The 20,424-nt window shown below is 33.5% G+C and overlaps 1 protein-coding gene across 5 annotated transcripts; it reads left to right on the forward strand.

The window, feature by feature from the left end:
• The first annotated feature begins 456 nt into the window (after positions 1-456).
• Positions 457-20,050, forward strand: LOC146527954 (uncharacterized). Of its 5 annotated transcripts, none has more exons than XM_085204741.1 (11): positions 457-626; positions 10,339-10,433; positions 11,651-12,427; positions 12,825-12,997; positions 13,156-13,784; positions 13,917-14,083; positions 14,272-14,490; positions 14,635-14,733; positions 16,309-16,543; positions 16,821-17,026; positions 17,183-20,050. In XM_085204741.1, the coding sequence occupies exons 3-11, from the start codon at positions 11,651-11,653 to the stop codon at positions 18,338-18,340; spliced, it is 3,663 nt and encodes a 1,220-aa protein (XP_085060867.1). In that variant the 5' UTR covers positions 457-626; positions 10,339-10,433; the 3' UTR covers positions 18,341-20,050. The 5 variants fall into 5 exon arrangements, with proteins under 5 accessions (XP_085060867.1, XP_085060870.1, XP_085060869.1 ...); XM_085204742.1 differs by lacking the exon at positions 457-626 and adding an exon at positions 8,023-8,151; XM_085204744.1 differs by lacking the exon at positions 14,272-14,490.
• The last annotated feature ends 374 nt before the right edge of the window (positions 20,051-20,424 follow it).

The following is a 20,424-nucleotide window of genomic DNA, read 5'->3' on the forward strand; positions in this document are numbered from 1 at the left end:
ATTTCTTAGCTTCACACTGTATACCGCAGGGTAGGTAGAAGGAAGCTGGAAACTTAGTGTGACACTCCAAAGACAACGCACTTTTTCGCAACACACTGCGTCTGCCACTTTTCGTTTAATTTTCGAAATTTGGCGCTTTGAATGGGCGCAAATGAAAATTATTAATATCCCCAAATAAGAATCGAACTCAGAATCGACAGACGTCGCCGTGCCAAGATAACCTCAATCGATATTTAATGTCAATTAAACACTAATTAACGTCTGTATTCTTTAAGGACAGATAGGTTATTAAAACAATAAGCAAAAAAATTGCACAATTACCTTGTGAAATGTGAGTACATATTAAAATTATCTCATGTTTCTTAAGAGACATAATTGAAATAATAGTTGTTGAATGAAAAATGTCATGATCTCGAAGATACTCGTCAAGATACGCGCGAAGTGCGAATATTTTAGTTTTGTTTGCGCTCTCCGCCGTACGAGACGCGTGTCAAGGGAACATTTGTTAAATACATTTGTCTATATGTAATTAATTACGTTCATTTTATTTACGATATAAGTGTTGATTAGTTCGTTTCGAAAGTTACCAGTGAAAGTGCTTGTTGGATTTATTGTGTGACAAACAGGTTTGTTTTTTTTTTCTAATTTTTAATTTAGGTAATGGCTGTTTGTTGTTGGTTCTTAATTTTAAATTTTGATATATATTTTTTTATTTTTATTTATATTGGTAGTATTTAATGAAAAAATCTTTTTTTATTTAACGTTAATTTCAAAATTTTGTTATAGGTAGGTAGTAAATGTATGTATCCTTCATATAAGAAGATAGGCAAAGGGAATCTAGTGTTAATACGCTCCGTTCCTTACATTCCGCCTAAATTCCAAGGCATTATGTTTTGAATGGCGGATCTCAACACCACGCACTACTAGAGCGATGAAAATGAAAATATTAATAAATAATAATTAATTTCGCCGAGAAAGAACTGCACCCGTAACCGTCGCTTTTACAGCCACATGCTTGTGCCACTGCGCCAAGACGGTTCAAGTAAGAAATATAGACAATTTTTTACACTAATTATGTACAGCTTAATGATTATTTCTTTTGGTATATAAAAAGGCAATTGTTTAATGACAATAAACTGTGAGTTTTAGTCCTATGTTGTGAAATATCATTGGTTTTAATATTATTTAAAGTTTTAATGTTATTTTTATAATAAATTATATTGTAAAAATTTTTAATTTCATTATTCATCACGTTTTTCTTTTTATCGATAGAATCGTTTTGAACTTATTTCTATTAAAAATTCGATAAATCCTGAAAAGGTGTGTAAAATATTATTATTTCTATTTATTTTAAAAAAGATCATTGCAGTGTGAAAAGCGGTGCTGTCAGTTTAAAAGGTCCGTAAGTCTCGTTTAACAGCCTTGTAGTCTATCTAAACATCATTCATTATTTTTGATAGGCTTTGACCGGTAATCGAAATTGTTAATGTGTAATTTCTAAAATCTGCACTTACATAGATAGTAATTTAGTAATTTATCTAATAACAAACTCTACATATTGGACTCTGTTTCTTTTTAAGCCTGAAAGGTTAAGGACGGACCGGATTCCTATAAATACAAGAATTCTTTAAGTTTTAGTAAAAACTGCGTGTTCCTATCAACTAGCACACTAGTGTCTCTGCAAAACGGCAAGAAATAAAAAAAAAATGCCAATAATTTAAGTGTCATTAAAAATAAGTTCAGTTGTTTTATCGTCAAAATAGCAGACACATTACTTCTATTAGAAACATCTTTTATATTTAAAAAAAAAACGTAATTTATGCTATGGTGACGAAGTTGCATTATATTTCGAGGGCTCAAATATTTTTTTTTTAAAAAGAATCTTTTCTCCATCTGGTAAACAAAGCACGGCGTTGTGTTTCGCCACCCAACACGCAATACCTTTAAACTGAGAGAAAATAAGAGAGCATAGAGTTTTAAAACTAGATATTTTTCCTATCAAGGCAGGAAGTGCTGTAGCAATATGACAAAACAAAAAGAATAAAGATAATAATTAGATACCCACATCTGCATTAGTACGGAGTCACCAAACATAAATATTTCTGTCTCACAGCATTACAGCTGTGATAAGGGCTGACGTAAAGTCAACAACACAACGAGCACCGAGTACGGTACGTGGTAAATCGGTACTTTCCAACGTACCCATAAACTTTATCATTCGCATACAAAGTTCGTTATTGTATTGTTATTTTATTAGTTTTTCGCACACCTTTATTGGTTTTTATTGTAAACTGTTTTTATTATTCTGTTTTTGCACTAGCATTTTGATCAAATCTATTCTTTTTAATTCGTGCTGCTTCCTACTGACCTAGTGTTGAGATACTGTTCCCCATTGTTGATTGAGTGGCGGAACTTTCTTTGTATACATTTTTTCTCATTCCCTTGAGTGGTATTCGAATGCATAACCGTCGAGTTTACGGTCAGACGCTGCGCCTCTGCTACAAAACGGTCACAAATTAATATTATGATATCAATTAAATATTTGTTCCTTTAACAAAGAAAAATTATAAATAAAATATACGGCACAAAGTGTAATTGTAGTTATTTGATTGAACTAAAGTATGTTGCTGAAAAGGCAATGGTTCTAAAACTATGATAAAATTCTATCTCCAGATAAGATACAATTTATTTACCAACATATCAAAAATTTTAACTTATTAATATTAAGCTCTATTACTTAACTATGACGAAGCATTTTTTTGGTCTTCACCAAATTTCAATTTCTACCCACAGAACAAAGACATAGTACAGAGTTCTGAGTTGAGTTCTGTCAAATCAACATGTAATGTCTATAAAATTATGCAGAAATGAGGAAATGGAGTGTATCTACATTAGATTCTCTCTGCCTACCCTGCTCTATGTGTAATACCGTATGAAGCTTAAAAAAAGAATACAGTGCGTACTACTAACATATTTACACCACCCGGAACCGGATGTTTCTTACGTTAAGGAAAAACCGTTTGACCGACATCATAATTGTCATGTCATTCATCTCATTCAGAAAATGGACAACATAAATACTTATTAGAAGTTATTATCTTAAATTACTTACGTGTTTCAGTCAACGGTTAACTTAAGACAGGTACAAGTCGACACTGCCTAGAGTGTGTTAAAATTAATATTAATAAACCCCCTGTATAATTATTGTTATAGTAAATAAACATATTATTATTTCAGTGTAAAGATAGCTTGTAGATAAGAAAGCTCAAAGGCTCGACTTGTATAGTGGGTTCAATAGCATATCGGGTTCCGTAAAAAAGATAATTACTTTTCGGGGTACCGCTATCTTAAAAGTTTGGGAATTCCATATGCCATGCTAGACCAGACTACCTACTGAATAAATATCAAGAAGGATCGTATTTATCAAATCACAGCGAGCAAACTACTTACGACAACAATGTAATTATGCTATTCTATTGTTAGATTTTCAATGCATCTCTCATCAAAATAAGCTATCAACAAATGACTATTATATATCCATTATTTGTTTGTATAAACCGTACGTACGCGCTAACATTCTCTTAAGCATAATATTATGTTAATTTCGTATTAAATTTGTATATACTTACGTTTAATTGTTAATTTGTTTATTTTGATAAATCTACCGAATTTTAAGAATTAGTAGATAAAACTGAAAGTAACTACCATATACCGTACTTCGTTCTCTAGTTTGTCTACATTCTACATCCTCTGTATAGCAGGGTAGGCAGAGAGAGTGCCAAGTCAAGTGTCAAGGCACTCCGTTCTGTACTTTCCGCCCGAATTCAAGACATGGCGTGTTGAATAGCGGAACTCAACGCCGCCTTTAGTATTGATAGAGCAAGAAAATAATGATAATTTATTTATCCGACTCATATTTTACTTAACAAATAATGTTGTAATTTTTATTATAAAACTGGAAAAATCAATCTTCATATCACAACGAAAAAAACACTAATGAACCTCAAACAACTTTGTGATGCAAATAATAATTGTACGTTGTACAAATACAAGTATTTTTTATAGTACCTCAGTTTTTCTCAGTGCCCAGTCACGCGTGTTTCACACGAGATGTACTTTCTTTAGAATCTTCTATAGTTATTGTCTCATAAAATTTACATAGGAATGTCTTTTTTTCACCTTTCTTTAATGTTTTGCGTATGTATGTATGTATCTGTATTTGAGATCGTCGTGGCATAGGGCAGGACAAGCGTGCGACTGTAAATTCAATGGTTGCCAATTCTCACTTAGTGGAAAGAAATATTTAATACTTTTATTTAGCCTACCTCTCTGGTAGCGAGGTAAATAGCGAAAGTGGGGAACGATAGTGTTTTAATGGGAACGGAATGTCTTAACACTAGGTTTCCGGGTTCCTTTGGCCGTCCTTGCTATATGCAGGTTACCGCGTGAAGCTTAAACAAATTGTAGCGTCATAAAGAAGTAAACAAGATTTCTGCAACCATTGGTGGGCAGGAGAGAATCTATTTTTTACATAAATTAGAATGATGTTACAGAATGTGTTTGATTTCAAAAGAAAACAGACACTACATAATTGTATTCTACACAATGTTATTTTATTTAATTAGCCGACTGAGGCGACGCCAAAAAAGAGGGTCATGTTTTAGATTCTTAGCGCGTTTGTATATAATATGTATGTCCGTTCCTTTGTTTCCTGGTTTTCTGTTGTAACTGGTAAACTAGGGAACCGATTTTCATCTATTTTAGCTTGGTGGCGCGAGTATTTTTTTATATATCTATTAATTTATCTTATGCAGTTGTTTTAGTTCTGTTTATACTTAATTGATATCTTTACCTACTACATGAGTGTACTTGAATATAAAGTCTAAGAGGCCTGGTCTTTAATGGCTTACACGATTTAATGATTCAATGTTGCCCGAATTTTAAATATTATATATTATTTGCTTTTATTTCCCACTTGAGGAAATTAAATATTATATTTCTTATTAATATATAAATGTGAAAATTGTGAGGATATTTGTTTGGTCCATTTTGCGGTAAAAATAACTGAACGGATTTAGGTAAAACTTTGCAGTATTATAACTTTTATATTCGAATAATATATAAGTTACAATTTATAAAAAAAATGAATAATTTGGTTATAATATAACAATAAGCGTGTTAACAATAAGGCGGGCGAACCCGTATTGGTGTCGCTAGTATTCAATTCACTTTGCTCCGGTAACAAGTCAAAGCGCGGCGATGAGATCCTCCAATCAACACGGAATGCCTTCAGAATTCGACGAGAAGTGGGGAACGACAAATGCTTACCCTGACATGTACAGGATACAGCGTGAAGCTAAAAAAACAGCATAATCTCTTTGAAACGACGTCATGTGTATAAAATCGATGAAAAATGTACATATAAATGTGATCTCATTGTATTGGGTCTGGCTTATGGAAGAAAAACTATAAAACGTTCAATGACTACGGCGAACATATTACTGGTAAACGTAAAAAAATTCATTAGCTGACTCTATACACTCTTATATAGTCAGAAGAAGCTGGGCGATTATTATTTTTTAACCGAGTTTAAAAAAAACTAGTTATCGGTTCGACATTCATGTATGTATCGAATTGGATTGCATTTAAGTTTATAATTATTTATCTAAGCTTCAAAGCACCTGCTTTAAATTTTGTAAGTATATGTTAGGATTATCAGGCTAAAGTGGCAATGGGCTGGTAACATTTGCTGCAGAACCGATGACCGTTGGGGTAAGCGCGTTCTAGAGTGGAGACCACGCCTCGGCAAGCGTAATGTAGGACGTCCTCCAGCTAGTTTGGGTGACGATATTCGCAAAGAGGCGGGCAGCGGCTGAATGCGAAGAGCTGAAGATCGAGCTCAGTGGCGTGCCATTAGAGAGGCCTATGTCCAGCAGTGGACGAGGTCAGGCTGATGATGATGATGATGATGATGATGACGAAGTGTATGTTTATATATTCGTCTGCAAATTTCTCGAAAACTAAAAGCCACATGTATTCCAATTTACGGAACAGACCATCCATTAGACTGCGTATTTCTGAAGAGGGTAATCATATTTTTTTATATATATATTATATATATACATATAGGTAATTTGACATTTATTTGAAGTCAGTATAATATATTTTTATAATTACTTTCATTAACTATTTGTACCATCAGGTACACTTTATACCTAACCTAACAAATATCGTTTCCCAAGCTTGTTTACTGCACTATTAATGGGTCTTTTTATAAATATATGTGAGATTTCTAATAAAGACGATAAAAATATTTTATATCTTACGTATTTTTAATAGCTCAACGTATATATATAGTTTAGTGATGGATTCATTCAGGCTTTGAGTAATTATATTGGAAACCACGCCATCGTAGCTCAGTAGGACTCGATGGAACTCCTCGATTCGAATACCTACAAATAAGGTGTAGGTTTAAGGGAATGATTTAAAATGATTAACGCTTGCCGCTTCTGTCCGAGTTCTTTATTTTGTAATTCGGATATAGCCACTAATTAAATATTATTGATATTTGTATTGTGACTTCAGAGAACCGATACTTTAAGTGAAACTAATTTACGCTTGTCGAATATAATTTGGTGGTTGACATATATGTTTTAAGTCAATGATACCTTATACAAGGCGACACCAGTCCGTGGGGCAGGGTCGCAAAATGTGAATGTAAACGCGGCAGGTTGTGGGTTCGATTTCCACTCGAGAAATAGAAATATTTAATATTTTCACATCTTCACTCTGGTGTTCTGGTGCTACTCAACACACCATGCGTCCAGCATTCGGCAGAAAATGGGGGAACGGAGTGTCTTAACACTAAGTTCCCTCTGCCTACCCCCTTCTGTGTGCGGCATACAGCGAGAAGCTGATTTTTTAATAACTTATGTATAAGGTATTAGGGCACTTACAGACTAAATATAAATGCACTATCTTACAACATGAAAATTGTTTCCTTGATAATTAGGATAATTATAGTTATTACTTACATTAACATTACTCAGGCCACCACAATTACTCCCAGTTCCGTGTCAACCGGGGTCAATAGCTACATAAGTATCTCTAATTCAATACCGCTGGTGCCTTGCGAATATGGGCTGACTAGTGTTTGCACTCGGTTTTGTCCGCTTGGTGTGCATATGCTATGCATCTTAATCTCGAATGCAATATAATTTGGGAACAGCGGACGGTAAATGGAAACGGTTTTTAAAAAGATCATAAGACACACGCAAATGAAGTTGCGGGCGGCAACTAGTAGTATGTTTTTAGGTATCGGTCCTCACTTATTGCGTGTTGAGTGGTGGAACTCAACGCCGAATATCTGTCTCGGTACTAGAGCGGAGAAACTGAATATATTAATGAGTAATAATTAATTCTTCCGAACCCACAGTCATATGCCATGACCACTTCATGATTTTTTTAGTGGCATTAAATCATATTTAATTTAATTTAAATATTTTTTAACGCATATTCAATTTACACATTCAAATTTATATTGATATATTCATGTATTTAAAAAAAACATGTACCCCAATTTAAACTACCGTTATCGCAAACGCTAGTTAAAATAATGGAAGTACCTACGTACTATTTTTTAGTCATTATATATTATACATACTTTCCGACTACGCCATGCTAAACTTCAATGAACCTAATAATAAATAGACTTTTATAATGGTTGTAAAAAAACTACATTTTTTTTATAAAGCTAAACTGTATAATATAGTGGGATTTTATAGTCCATTTTATAGTCAGTTATTTCCCATAAATACATGACATTCAAGAAAATGCTGAAAATTATAAGTATTATAACAAGCATTTCAATATTATTATTACTATAATAATTCACCTATAGGTCAAATAAAATACATGACCAACTAATGTGAAGCATTCCTTATATTTTCACGTAATCTCGAAGTACTTGAAAATATAAGGAATGTTATGTTAATTAATATACAATGAAGTAGTTAAGCAGTATTTTTCTGCATAGTGTTATAAATTATCCACAAAAAAATATTATGTATTTATTTATTTTTCATTGTTGAGAAATCAAACACCTCAGGACTAATATAGAACCTTTATTTCTTTTCCAAGTCAATTTACTAGGTATGTGGCTTCTATTATATTCCTGATATTTAATTTTGTTTTCTTACATTTCTTCCGAGTTTTATTCTATAGAATAATGATATCTGGAATTGGTGATAATTACTTATTTTTTATTTTTACTTCAATGAATGTGTATTTAATCTAAATGTACCTAATTTAGTGTATATTTACGACTTTATCATTCCCGTACTTTAGGTTAGCTAAAGCGTGACGTTTGGTTCTACCAATCGAAACCCAATGCCTTTTTAGAATAGCTTGATAATGGACAGCACATAAGAATATGCGAAAAATGTCTCAATAAATAAAATGCAATAAGGTGACGTTAAAGTGCTTTTTTATCATAGAATCTAGTGTGAACTAGTAACGCCGTTCTTCACTTTCCGCCCGAATTCGAGACATTGCATATTGAGTGACGGAACTAAACGCCGCGGTTCGTCTTCCCAGTACGGAAATTAAGAAAATTTAACTCCCCCAGTAGCTACAATGACTTCTAAGAGTTTTTGTCTTAAAATTGGAATGTGACAAATAATATAATATTATTTAAAATACATAATATCTTATCAACAGTTGTTCTTTGCGTGTAAATGAATCATCTCCGTATCTAGAACAAATAAGATGAAGAATGATAACGCTTAGATCGTTGTAAGTAGTTCTTTCATTTTTCGTATTTAATGAAAATACAAGAATGCTCATGTCACGCACACAACATGTCACAGACAAGTCGAATTTGGACAACAAGCAGGGTTTAAAAAATACGAATAAAAAATTACCTCAAGCATATATAGGCAGTATTCGGCCTCCATTAAGTAAAAAAAACCATTTTTTTTATTGTCCATTGAGAATAGAACCTACAGCTACCGCGATATCTTCGAACTACCACGATGTACATTTATATTATTACACTTATAAATAAAATTAGCCCAACTTTTACACAAAATTAGCATTACATAAAAACGAATTGGTGGAAAATCTCCAAATTAGAGGAGTCAATTGATAGTACGAGTATACCATAGATAAAACCATAAAATTCGTTATTGGGACGGCGATGAGCTACGCCCAGCTGTTACGCTCCCTTGTGATTAGGGCATGTAGGAAGATTACATACTTATCTGTAGGATTATACTACTAGCTTTCTACTTGCGGATTTGCTTTGGCTTTTTCCTACTACGATTTTCGTATTTTTTTTTTACAAAACATTTTCTATACCCTCTGCCCAACTTTCAAGATATTTTGTTATCGCACATAGTGTCGGAACTCAACGTCACACTTTGTGTTGATTCCAGAAAGAGGACATGAATTTTCTGGAAAAGGAGCACATTTCTGGAAATAGATATTTCTATGACAGAATTATCGCTCAGCAATATCGTAGTACATGCTTACACTAACTCAACCTCAGCACTTTATAAAAATTGTCATTAGCTATTATTAGAGTAAATATTAGATAAATTCCTAGTATTTCTAGATAATCGTCTATCTGGTCATTAGAAATCACATGAATCAACCGTCAACACTCATAGATATTGATTACAATAGGCTTTTAATGTATAAAAAATTAGAACATTCTGTTACTAATTCTCGATGACCACGCGATACTCGCCTGTATATTTTGTCAAGGTTCTCTAGGAAGGTCTGAATTGTTATTTATGTTAGTTCTTTTTATATTGCTAAGAAAACTTTGATACTATAAGTAAATAATTAAGATGTTATCATAATTGTATTAGTATATTATTTTATTAAGGCCTATATTTATGTTATAATTTGAGACATTTTAGTCAGGTGGCAAAAATGTATGACGTGTACGATGGTTGAGTGTTCGATTCGATTCTTACTAGGAGGAATGAAATATTGAATATTTTCATTTACTTGCTCTGGTAACGAGGCAAAGTGCGGCGTTCACTTCCGAAACTCGAAACGCAATACCTCGGGAATTCGGTGGAAAGTGAGCCCTAATACTACGTGTGTTCCACGATTTTTCCTGCATAGGTAGGCAGATGAAACTTAGTGTTAATACGAGTAAAGTACGCTCCCTGCTTTTACTCTATTTTTCGAGTGATTGCTTGTTGAGGGGCGGAACTCAACGCCGCGCTATGTATATTAGAGCGGGGATAATTCAAATATGTACTATATGCCATGTTAATAATAGATATGTACATTTAAATAATTTCTCACAATATTATTCTTTCCCAGGTACCTATAAGCAATACAAAAAAACCGCGTGAAAGTGTATCGATAGGAACGTAAGATGACAGCCTGCGAGCGTGACGACCGTACTTGAATACAAGGTGATTGTTTTTTTTGTTAATTTTTTATTTCACATTTCATTGCTTTAACTGAATTGTTTACTTTTTTTGCCTCATCGTGGAGGAAATAGAAAAAATAAAATAGTACTAACGATGATATAACCTAGGTACTTATAAATAGAGAGATCCTACCCTCCAGACACTGGCCTTTAGGAGAAACTCACTGATTTCTCTGGTATCACTAGTGGCTTCACTGGCCTTCTTCACTGGTGGTTTCTTCACTGGTGTCTCACTAGAGGCTGAAGTAAATAATAGTTTAGTACAAATATTTTTTAAAATATTATTTATTCAACGAGCACTTTTAAGTGACATAAAAATGTCAGAAGTGTCAGTCATATAGGGATCTACAAGCAAAGCCCCATGCAGGCCGCTAATATATTATAAGCTTTTCTACGAGTATATCCATACAAAACGCGATGTCGACATAATTATGAATCATTACAATTGTAATGATAAAGTACACCTACACAATATGTTAAATGTCAGTTGAACTCAATTTCACTTTTAACAAAGGTAAGGACGATATGCTATGTACAGACCGTCTACTCTAAAACAGAACTTACTGACTGCAGGTTTTAGGAAACTTAATAATTTTCATTATTCATCATAATAAATATTCATAATTATATATAAATTAAGTGTCAAAACAACTAGAGCGAAAAAGTGAAAATTAATAAATAATTTGATGTCCGCCTCGAGTGGGTATCGAATCCACAATCATCGTGTTACAGCCAAACGCTGGGCCACGAGGACCTTTTTATCTAATTGTATAATACAGGATATCGACATGAGACATCACTCGCAATCAGGGGCGTTAATGCTAGTGTATCGGTAATAGCGTCAAGTGGATTACTATCTGATATTGTTCAAATATATGTGATATTTTTGTTTACGTCCCTCTCATAAGCCCATTTACATGTATATTATACATGGAAATTTTGTATCTTAACTTCGTAGTTTTTCTGATATACATACTTATTCTCATTTGTTGTTTGTAAATAGTTTTGAAATTTTTTAAAGATATTTTTAGAACTACGAACCGATTTCCATTATATTTATTGTATGTACATTTTCGAATGTTTTCATTTTTCATGGTTCTACGGTCTACATCTACCTTCTTAAGTATAACATTAATCAGCTCAAGCAAGCCTACTTCTAAGCCCATACTAAAAATTACAAAAAAATATTTTTATTTTCAGATGTATAGCAAGTTCTATCAAGTTTTGAAGGCGACCCTATTCATTTTGTTATGGCCAGATATTCAAACGCAAAGCTTATCGTACGATTCGATATGTCCTATCGGCTTCCAACTTCTCCAGAGAAAAGATGATAGCCCTCTCTGTTTCCGTCCGAAGGGCCCAGAGACGTTCGCAGATAAATACAAAGACTGCGTTGGAAACTTATACTCGTCAAAACTTTACCATGAAGTTAAAAACTTTAATCTCGAACAAGTTATTTGGACCGAGTACAAATCAATGCATCCTGGTGGGATATACGTTGATTGGTCTTACAGTAAAAATATGGGCGAAAAATTAAATTCTGAGTACGCAGTGACTATGGACCCCACATTAGACTTGGAGGAAGAATTGTGTCTTGTAATGGATCCTTTTAGTAATTACACTGCTGTCAAGTGCAACGAGATGTACTTCAGTATATGCGTGGTTAAGCCTTACAGTAGTGTTGATCTATCTAGCAGCAAATGTAACGATTTAAAAGATGCTGTAAGATTTTATAGTCCTGAATCAACATGCTTGTCACTTCTGTCCGGGGTGGGAGGTGGTACCGTCAGGGCCACGTGGAATCAGGCCCAGGATATTTGCTTGAAGAAAGGAGGTTCCTTACTCAACCGAGGATGGCCTTATGTAAACCATAAGAAATTTCGGAAATCTGGTGTGAATCATATTTACCCATTTGGTATCACAATGAGCTCAGATTATTCTGTGTTGAGGTATGATACGACAGACGATAAGTCAGAGGTGAGTTGTAATAACTGTTAGAATTATTAACAAACTATTTTAATAGTCTTACATTTTTTCTGTCCCTCTCAATGCCATCCAATCCATTACATTTGATATTTACTAAATGTTATACATATTGTGACATATTTATTAAAATTAACCATAAAGTTTTAAAATTATTAATGAGTATTTTGTATCAATAGTAGAAAAACTAGATATGGGAATATCTAAGTAATTTGGCCGTCAACAAATATATGAAAGATCGAGGTATCAGTTAATATTGGAAGAGGGATCTCTGGCCCTAAATAGTTCAAAAATTCCTTACTTCCAAAATGTCTTAATATAAAACAATTACATCTCCCTGCCGCCCAACTTTACTGAGCAGAAGATGAATGAAGATATTTTTTTTTCTCAGATACCGTTTGAACAGTGGAATTTCCGAGACGACATTCACGGTGAGGATACGTTGTTGGGTTCCATACAAAATAATGCTTGGAATCTAGTTAACAGTTCATTTATCTTTTACGATGTCATATGCGAGAAACCAATTCCATTGAAGAATATCACTATGCAGTTAACTATAGATGAGTAAGTATAACTTTGTCATAAATATTTTTATATTATACTAGCTGCGCCTCGCCTTTTGTTTCATTAATAAATTTATTAAACATTATTATATCACAAAATACTGAACAAACCTATCGTAGTTTTTATACTAATTAAAATAAGTATTATTTTTATTTCAGTGAAAATAAACTGACACTAACAGTTAACGAATCAATGGATGAAGAAGATATTTACTGTTTCACAGATTCAATAAACCGTTACCCAGTCAAAACAAGCATAAGCAAAATCGACGACAAACACTTTATTCTCAAGCCAAAACAAAATGGCTATTACTGGTGTACACATATAAAAATAAAAAAATATAAAGTGTGTGAAACGAAGAAAATATTATTCATAAGAGAGAAAAAATCAGTGGTGAACACTTACGCGGTGAAAATAAGACATAATGAACTTTATAAATTGAATGACATACCGACGTTGTTGCCCATTTGGAAATCGAAGTTAAGAGATTACATCACTTATAGGAATCAGTATGAGAGTATTATTGGGGATGTACCTTTTAATGTAACAGAGGATATACTGAAGGAGTTTATAAATTCTAATCCTAATATAGACAGAAATAACCCAGAAATAGTAGAAATCAAATTGAAAAGGCTATATATGGACAGGCGATCTGTATTAATTCACACTAAATTACGTCCGTATGTAAATCCCGTGAGTCCTGCGACTTGGGAGCACATGGAGATTGTCTCGATGAAGCCAGTATACTATTGTAAATCCTTTGATACAATTCCACAACTGCATTTGGGTAAGGTATCAAATGAATAATGCTTGTTGCTTGTTTTGTTATAGTAGTAGTTATTGAATAACTAAATTCTACTCTCTTTTGGTTTTTTTAGATTTTTATAATATTAAAAAAAATATATGTACATAATTTCAGGTGAATCTATAATATCAGCTGGGTGTCGAGCCCATACTTGCGTCGGTGATTTCAACGAAGGAGTACAGTGGGTAACAACAGCGTCAAACAACTGTACTCAACCATTAGACAGGATGTTTAATAAAGCCGATGATTTTGATGATGCCATGCCCACTATCTCGTATGAAGTAAGTATTTAAACGTTTTGATATTTTAACTTGGTTCTGATTTCTTTGAAGTTTGCATGAATTTTCACAATATGTGTTAGCATGTACTTGAAAAATTAAATCTTAAGATGACATTTGAACTATTAACTGCATATTAACAATCATTGCACGTGAATAACACACTAACAGAAATATTAACAACATCATAGGCAGATAGCACAGAACAGACTGAAGTTAACATAGCTGACAGTTCAGAAGAAGTCTCCGTAACTACTGTAATAATGACAACTAAGAAGAAACCTTTAAACATCACATGTATTCCACCTGACGTATCGACCACAGAGTCGACTACGCAAGGATATCAATCAACTACAGAAACGACTACCAATTCTATTCAGTCAACTACTACAACACCTATAATAAGACCGGTAAGAGCTTTTAGGTCCACAGTCTCACCAGCGATAGTTGGCTAACATTAAGTTTCATATAGATATTTGTAATTTAAATTATATCGAAGCTGCGATTAAATAGTATATAAAAACACACATAAGCCCTTAAAATTATATCCACAGCCTGAAGAAAAGTTAAGAGAAGTGATGGAAGAACTCGATCAGCTCATTAATAACGGCTCCACAATCATGGTAGAAGATATAAATCCAATGTTTGACCAGGTAACCTCTAAATATAAATTACATTGTTACTTTTATTATATACTAGCGACTCCCTTGCGGCTTCGCCCGCTTTTACTACTGGATTATTCATATAATGTATGTTTGCAAAGCACTTAAGATAATGTGAAAATTAATTAAACCCTAATGCAACCCGCATTTTCGTAGTTATATATAAGGATTTTCCAATTGTTTTACACAGCAAGGATTTTTTAGTAGGTACCGTAATTTTAAATCTGTGCTACGAATCTTTTCAAGTACTTATTAAAATATATTTAAATGACTATTTTTCAACGGAAGAAATTATAAACAAAAACTTACCTACTAATAACTACTACAAAAAATGAAACCAAATATATCGCGCTGAAATAATACATTGAACTCCAATTATCCAATACGTGCAAACGCATCTAAATCTTCATTGCTATAGAGACAGGCGGGTTTTTTTTCGAGCTTGTGGTTAATGCTTAAGAGGGTATTCTGTCCCTGATGAAAAGCAAGCACTACATGGCTACCTGTGGGGAATTAAATAGAATGCATCGGCCGGAAATCGAACGCGGGCCGCCCGCGTGGCAGGCGAGCATTCTACTACTGAACCACCGATGCGTGTAAGGCAGGCGGGCGCGGTGGACGCGCTTGTATAAGCCGTTTCGCAGCAAGGATTTTTTGATATTGTAACAACTTCTAAAGTACTTATTAAAATGAAAAACAGTAAAAGACAGCTTTGGTCTACATTAAATGGCCAACGTAACTAATATACTTATTTATATGCTGTGAGTAAGGGATAAGTGAAACTTGAGTAACATACAGCTGATGTGTCAACGGCGTGATGTGTCAACAATTAAATGCGTTTTTCTCTAAAACTATTCGCAATTTCGAAATAGTGAAAAAGGCAAATTTTATCTTCGTTTAACGTAGAAAATTAATAAAGTATTTTAAAGGATAAGGATTAATACCATTATGGAAAAATATGAATCACAATAAAAAATATATTGAAATTATTATTTTTAGACAGAAAAAGGATACACGATGACGTCGCGGATTTTTTTGTAGATCTTATTAAGAGGAACAATACTCCAGTACATTATTTTCATGTAGTACTTACCATTAAAGCGGCGCATGCGCGAAAGTGTATCAACGGGTAGGACTTTATACACATTTATCTTATTTATGTTTACTTACATAAGAATGTACAAATAATAAACTATATATAAACCTTCCCTGAGAAATACCCGACCTAATGGTGAAAACCACATCAAAATCCGTTGGGTGGTTTAGAAGAAGAAGAGTTAGAAAGTTCAGACAGACACGAAAAGCGACTTTGTTTTATAAGATATAGGATAGGATAGGATAGGATACTCGTACATATATAATATATTATGTTTTTATTGTACCTTATAGCGTATGCAAACATTTGGAGTCTAGATGTCTTACGTCTAGAAATTCTTGTGGCCTTCAAACCATAATATGATGATGATGATCAACAGAAAACGAAATAAATTTAGGTGTTTAAGTATTATTACTTATAGAAAAGTAAAACCCTAAATAAAAATTCAACTAGTATTATAAAATCTACAGGTGGACGATATCCTAGATGTTCCGGATAGCCTCGAAATTCCTGGCCAGTTCCTGCATTTGTTGGAAAAACTAGGTTCTGCGATAGAACTAAATGGTTCGCGCAGCGCCTTTGTTGTAAGATCTAACATCGCCCTAGGAATGACTGATGCAGGGCCAGGGAACCCGGTACGAGGCTTGAAGATAGGTACCAGGGAGACTGACTTATTCACTAATGGCACCTTTGAAATGTTATTTGGTAAATTTTATTTTTAAGTTATCAGTAATAAGAACTTATTTATTTTTTCCTAAGCATACGTTTAAAGTACCACTAACTGTACTGTTTAAGTTCCACCGCTGAGATGCAGCAGACAATTACATATCTTGACACTAGGTTCTACCTACAATGTAGAAATAAGAGAAAAGTGACACTATTACCCCAACTACTACTTTAACTAATACTCAACTCTTTGCTGATATTTTGCTACAGACATTTTTAAGATAATGTTTATGTAACAGTTTTTGCCCCTTTTCAGGTGAACCTAACAAGACAGAGTTGATGGCAGATACAAATGAGCTGGTGGTTAACTTGCCGAAATCAGTACTAGATTCTTCACAACGCCTTAGCTTTGTCGTTTTCAGAAACGATAGGGCCTTCCAGTCTTCTGAAGGATCCTTTGCTGTCAACAGCAGAGTTCTGAGCGTTAAAGTGGGAAATGTTACCCAATTCGACAATGGAGAAGTAATTTATTTTAACTATTGCTAATACTTTAATAATAATTTGCTAGCAGCTTTTAATGACTGTTTTAAACTGCAGTAATAAGTGCAATATAGCGAGCGCAACGCTACTAAAGATTCTAACAAAATGGTAATCAAGACATTTTATTTACTCTTTCAGGTTATCGATATACATTTGAGCCCTTTATCACCAGACCCAGAACGAAATATCTCCAGAACGTGCGCTTACTGGGAATTCCTCGAGGATGGTAGTGGATTCTGGTCCCAGGAAGGTTGCCGGCTTATAATATCAGAACCAGGTAAACTAGACATCTGTAGATGCACACATCTCACTCACTTTGCAGAGGTCTTATTTCCTCGATCGGTGTTCTCCGAAGCAAACGAGAATGCTCTAGAAATGTTAACTATAATCGGTTGTGCTCTTTCAATTATCGGCGTCATTGTCGTAGGTGTCACGTCCGCGATGTTCAGGTCTTGGAGACGGGAGTTTAGTAATAAGATCTGGTTTCAGCTCTGCATATCCATATTCATATTGGCTGTTAGCTTCCTAGTTATAATTTTCGCGAAATTCGATCATTACAATGTGTTTTGTATGCTATTTGGTATCATTCTGCATTATTCAGTTCTATCATCATTTTGTTGGATGTTGGTCGCCGCCGTATTATCTTATAGGAGGTTAGTCCTGGTATTCACGAGAGATGCTTCTCATAAACTCCTCAGGGCTTCGGCCTTTTCTTGGGGTGCCCCCTTTGCGGTCATTGGTGTCCTACTATCTATCGCCCCTCACTCTTACTCGGGGCGTTTTGTAGATAAAACTCCAAGTGGTTCATTCTGTTACCCATCAGATTTAGCACTTTGGTTGTCTGTTTACTTGCCGATTGCACTTATCCTATTTGTGAACTGGACACTATTCGGCTTAATAGTTCGTTCTGTGTTTGCTTCGAGCAGGATCCAGAGGCATGGAGATACCAACGAGGCGTTTAGGTGTGCGTCAGTAAGTTGCTTGCTAGTGTTTCTGTTTGGTTTGCCATGGGTTTTTGGTCTCTTTGCGTTTAATATCGTCGCTGCATACTTATTTACTCTTACAGCTACTTATCAGGGATTTATTTTATTCTTATTTTTTGTCGTTGGCAATAAAAAAACGAGGGATCTATGGTTGAATAAACTTAAGATAAAGCAGACGCGAAAAGTACCTGTAACATCTTCTACTTACTCGAACCGGAGTACAGTATGGAGAGGAGCTACTCCAAACGTAACGTTGGAAGCTAAAGTTTCCAAACCAAAGTCTTTGAATCAGGATGATTCGAGGTTTTCTTGACAAAAGTTTAGCAAATATTTGAGAAATGCTTAAATTTCGATTTTATATAATTTAGTTTTTAGCATACTTGTAATAAATTGTTTAAACCATACAAACCTCTATACCGCTTTGGCTGCTGTTAAAGTTACAAGCACTATTAAGGTGATGTCTTTTTTATTTGATCTTCGCTTCTATTTTCAAAGAAAATTGTGATTTTATAAAGATTTATGGAGCCATGTTTAGGTAGAAGAAATGTTTGATCATATTGGTTTTATTTTCTGCTTTGTTCTTTTCACATATATTTTGAGATATGTCTTTGAAAGGATCATAATCATTTCATGAACTCGTCTTGAGAAAACCCCTCAATTACAAGTTAGTATAGCAGTAATCAAATTTAGTTCGCAAAATAAACAATTATAAGTATTATATTTTATTTAATATATTAAATAAAATTTAATATCTTAAATATATGAGGCTTTTTCATAGCAAACGTTAATATATGTATGTGCAATAAATAATAAGTTAACTTGTAAGTGTATGAGTTAGGTTAGGGTTAAAAAATATAATTTTTAAATGTTTATTTATTTTTTTAAATCTTAAAACATAGAACGGCTGTCTTTGATTCGATCTCTGTTTAGAGCAGCTATTTTTATGAGGAGTGTCCATTTTATATAGTAGTACTTTAACTGTACCTTATTTATAAATATAAAAAAAAACTAGATAATAGTAAAAAACAATTAGTTCCTCAAGTAATAGCAATGTAGAATTCGGCATTCCATCCATAGTATAAATTAATATTAATTAAAATATGACAATGCCACGCTGGCGTAGTCTGAAAATGACAATCGTGGTTTCGATTCCATTAGGGGGATTGAATCATTTTTATTTCGTCGCTCTAGTAAAATGAAACGCAGGGTTGAGTTCATTCACACATTGCAATATTACGAATTCGGGCGGTAATTATGGAACGGAGTGTCCTAACACTGAAGTGTCCCTGCGTAGTGCTAACCCTGCTATATGTGGGATAGAGCGTGAAGCTGAAAAAACAACCCTTTTCTCATCTTTTAAATCAAGACAAAACTTTGTATAATAAAGATTATATTATAATAGTTGATTCCGTTCTCCATATATCAATAGAATTAGTATATGGGGAACGGAAGTCTCTTGATGGCAATGACGCTAGGTTCCATCTGCCTACTCTGTTATGTGCGGGTTCCTCCGCGAAGCTATAGTATAAATATAAATAATTAATTATACATAGAGGTACATAATATATTTAATTGTTGTTGCTACAAGAATAAAATGAAATGCTATGACCAAATACTTATATTGATTTGTATAGATTGTTATTAATAATTGAATTATTAGCTTACACATTATTTAACTCGCTTATGGCAAAATGTACCAACCAACAATCACATTATTCTTTACTAGTTTTTTGAGTTGTTACATTTTGCTGTATTCTCGTAGTTTATTTAATTAATTACTATTAATTGGTATATTTAGTGCAATAATGACGTATTTGCACTTTTTAAAATATGGCAGGAGTCTTTTCGCATACATCGACACATTAAAAATGTTTATTTTCTATTTGATGCAATTACGTCATTTTTGTGCCAAATAAACTGTATAATAGGAAGTAGAACAAAACTATTTTTAGTGTATAGATAATTGAGGCATTTATATTATTATTGTAATTATTAAGTAATAAAGATTAAAAATAGAAATATATTTTTTGTTTTTATTTCTTTTTTTCATAGCCAATTTATTATTTATTATGTTAAAAAATACGGCTGTCCCCGAATATATTTTTGTGACATATATAGTATTGCTGTAGTTGTGGGTTTACAGACTTCATTTCTGTTATTAATAAAATATTTTTGATTTGATAAAAATACTTTGTTATTATGATCTATTTAGAGACATTTTAATTTTAAATGTAGGTAAAAAAATTATGCCGCCGTAGCGCAGTGGCACAATGCCTGACTGTAAGCGTCACGTTGCGGGTTCGATTCCCACTCGAGGGTATGTATTATTTTCATTTCGCCGCTAGTACAGAGTAAAACTAATAAAAATTATATTACTTACGTGTTATTTTAGGGTTC

The sequence above is a fragment of the Heliconius melpomene genome, chromosome 20 (assembly GCF_056956725.1).
Source record: "Heliconius melpomene rosina isolate 202511_hmr_F chromosome 20, ASM5695672v1, whole genome shotgun sequence".
NCBI lineage: Eukaryota > Metazoa > Arthropoda > Insecta > Lepidoptera > Nymphalidae > Heliconius > Heliconius melpomene.

What these genes read in the sequence shown, in the direction of transcription:
- LOC146527954 (XM_085204741.1), top strand. Translation starts at nt 11,651, where the DNA reads ATGTATAGCAAGTTCTATCAAGTTTTGAAGGCGACCCTATTCATTTTG. An exon ending in CAACACCTATAATAAGACCG is followed by an intron (nt 14,491 to 14,634) that starts GTAAGAGCTTTT and finishes TTATATCCACAG; the next exon opens with CCTGAAGAAAAGTTAAGAGA. An exon ending in CCCAATTCGACAATGGAGAA is followed by an intron (nt 17,027 to 17,182) that starts GTAATTTATTTT and finishes TTACTCTTTCAG; the next exon opens with GTTATCGATATACATTTGAG.